The 2,500-nt window shown below is 39.6% G+C and overlaps 1 protein-coding gene across 1 annotated transcript in view; it reads left to right on the top strand.

Moving 5' to 3' along the window:
* LOC138037487 (E3 ubiquitin-protein ligase MARCHF3-like) overlaps positions 1–2,273 on the top strand; it is a 2,549-nt gene extending 276 nt beyond the window's left edge. Inside the window, exons 1-2 of the mRNA XM_068883406.1 lie at positions 1–130; positions 1,962–2,273. The exon at positions 1–130 is cut by the window's left edge and continues 276 nt beyond it. Of these exons, the coding sequence (XP_068739507.1) occupies positions 1–130; positions 1,962–2,273 (442 nt within the window). The remainder of the gene's footprint in view (positions 131–1,961) is intronic.
* The last annotated feature ends 227 nt before the right edge of the window (positions 2,274–2,500 follow it).

Below are 2,500 nucleotides of genomic sequence, written 5' to 3'. Positions count from 1 at the left end.
GTGCAAGGGAACTATGGGCGAGGTACACAAGTCGTGTTTGGAGTTGTGGTTGGCTGCGGTTCATAGTGATCGATGCCCTGTCTGTCATTTTCAGTTCGAAATCAATAGAGTTTATAAACCAGTTACACAGGTACGTATTTTTGTCTAAGTGGACAAATTATTAAATTTTTCGTAGCAGTATAGCAGAATAATTATCAAAAACGAAACCTTGGTTTTACAAACGATTTCGCAATTCTTTTTTCGTGTACGGCTTGCGTCCACGCGTATCCGGTGAATTCAGTAGCCGTATCGGGAAATTTTCGAGTACGGAGTGGAAATTTTTTAATACGCTGCGAATTCGGATACGTGTAGACGGTAGTATACGCAAATTTTCGAATACGCTGACGTAACAAAAATTTCCGGAAACGTGTGCACGGGGCCTTAATCAACTAAAGAAATATTTTGGGAGCTGACGTTTCGAGCGTTGTTCCTTCGTCAGAGCTTCAGCTCACAATCTTTTTTGTGGTGGTTTATTTAACTTTATTACACCATTTAGAAATCACTGCTGTCCTTGCAATCTGATTGGCTCTCAGCAGTGCGATTTATTCCCAAATCGCACTATTTTTTGTTCTAAATCGCACCATTTCCCCAGCCAATGAGAAAGGAACACTAAAGCAAAACAGCCAATCAGATTTCAAAGCTTGTTTAAGGTAACCAATCAAATTGCAGGAAAATGAAAGACAAAGAAAACCATTGTGTGGCGAATTTTGCGACTTTTGTTCCCAACTGGATCAATAAAATGTTGGTAATGACTATAATCCTGTATTTTAGCTATAAATAATGATTGTATGATTTGTAAATGGATGTAATAAAGTGGTAATTGAAGTTCGGGTCGTGCAATTTTGGTCTGAGAGCATACTTGTGCTTACAAATCCAACTCGCGCTGAACGCTCTTTCGATTTTGAAATCACATGTAATTTCAGGCCAAATTGCACTCAGTTCAATTACCATTATTTATCAGCTCGTTTGATAAAAGCGAAGTTTCGTGTTTTACTCCCAACCGATGCAGTACCGCAGTTTCTTTAGAAACTAAATCCCTTTAAGACAATTGTAGGCTGACCGCTATCGATGTGAACTAACGTTATTGTCACCGTTATCATCATAATGATCTTTTTCAGCTGCAGTTCTTGAAAAATGCATTACTTCTTTAAAGTGGAAAATTTGCATTTCCGCCACCTTTCCTTTTCAGAAGGTGGCGACGTGGTTAAGGCGTTGGATTGCCTTGCGGTTACGCCTGGTTCAAAATTACTATCTGACCACTGACTGAGTTCGGATTCGGAGGACCCGAATTCAGTTTGACTACCCTTTGTAAATGCGGTAGCCTCCAGCCAGTTTGGCTCCTAAATGTTGTCTCGTTTCACTTTTAACTTTTGCATTTTTAAAGTGTAGTACGTATGAATTAGCTTGATAGCGAAGTGCGTTTTCCGCTGTAACCCAAATCGATTAAAGTTCACGTCATCAATGTCTTGGTGGTGTCAAAATCAATAGCGGGTTTCTAATTAGTGCTGCCGTCATAGGGTTATTGCTCCGTGTGTTTCCAGACATTTTAAGCCACGTGGTTGCGAAGTCAAGCGCCCGTTGGATACTTTTAATTCGAACACTCCTCAAAACTAACGAAAGGGGGGCAAACAGATTATCAACCGATCACCGACAAATCCGTTTTCATAATTTCTTAAAAGATTTCACGTGAATCTAGAACAAAAGAAGTTGCCAAAAATGTGTCACAACTATTTCTCGCCCATTCGTCGCCAAACTGAACAGGGAGAGTCTCTGCATTCAAAAGCCTTTTAAAAGACTTAGTTTTGCCATTATTTTACGAAAGCCGTCAACCGAACAGCGTCCTTTGGATTTCAATTGCGTTAATAAAAATAGCGTGACACTGTCCCCTAAAGTTGAAGTAACATTTTACCGTTTCCTTTCAGTGGAGATGTCCCTCAATGCATCCAGACGACATTGCCATGTTGGTGTTTATAATTTGTTTTTTTGGGATGTTTGCTGTTCAACTGTCAGGAATGTTCATCCTTATCACTTATTACAAGCAACCATCGTGTCACGCCGGTGTCAGTTTAGGAATTGCCGGAATCGCGACCGGACTTCCCTTCTTTTTGGCTTTTTCTATTGGATTGACTGTAAATGCATATTCTTCGAGATATTGGGTAAATTGGAGAAGAACAAACAAACGAGTTATTGTAGATTTAGGAAACTCAAAGGAACCAAACGTTGTACCTGTTTAGAAAAACAAAACGAGACCTTTTCAATAAATCTTGTTTACAGAAAGTTTAAAGAAATGAAAAGAGATTTGACATGTATGATTTTGTCCGAAGGAGGAAGAACTAAATCGTGAGAAATTTAGGCCCCGTCCACACGTATCCAGATATTTTTGAATTCGCAACTTTTTCTTTCCGAATAGGCTTTCCGTCCACACGTATCCGAGAATTCGCTGGCAAATCCAGAACTGTTT

The sequence above is a fragment of the Montipora capricornis genome, chromosome 2, assembly GCF_036669925.1.
Source record: "Montipora capricornis isolate CH-2021 chromosome 2, ASM3666992v2, whole genome shotgun sequence".
Classification (NCBI taxonomy): Eukaryota; Metazoa; Cnidaria; class Anthozoa; order Scleractinia; family Acroporidae; genus Montipora; species Montipora capricornis.
This window is presented reverse-complemented; position numbering and strand designations above follow the sequence as displayed.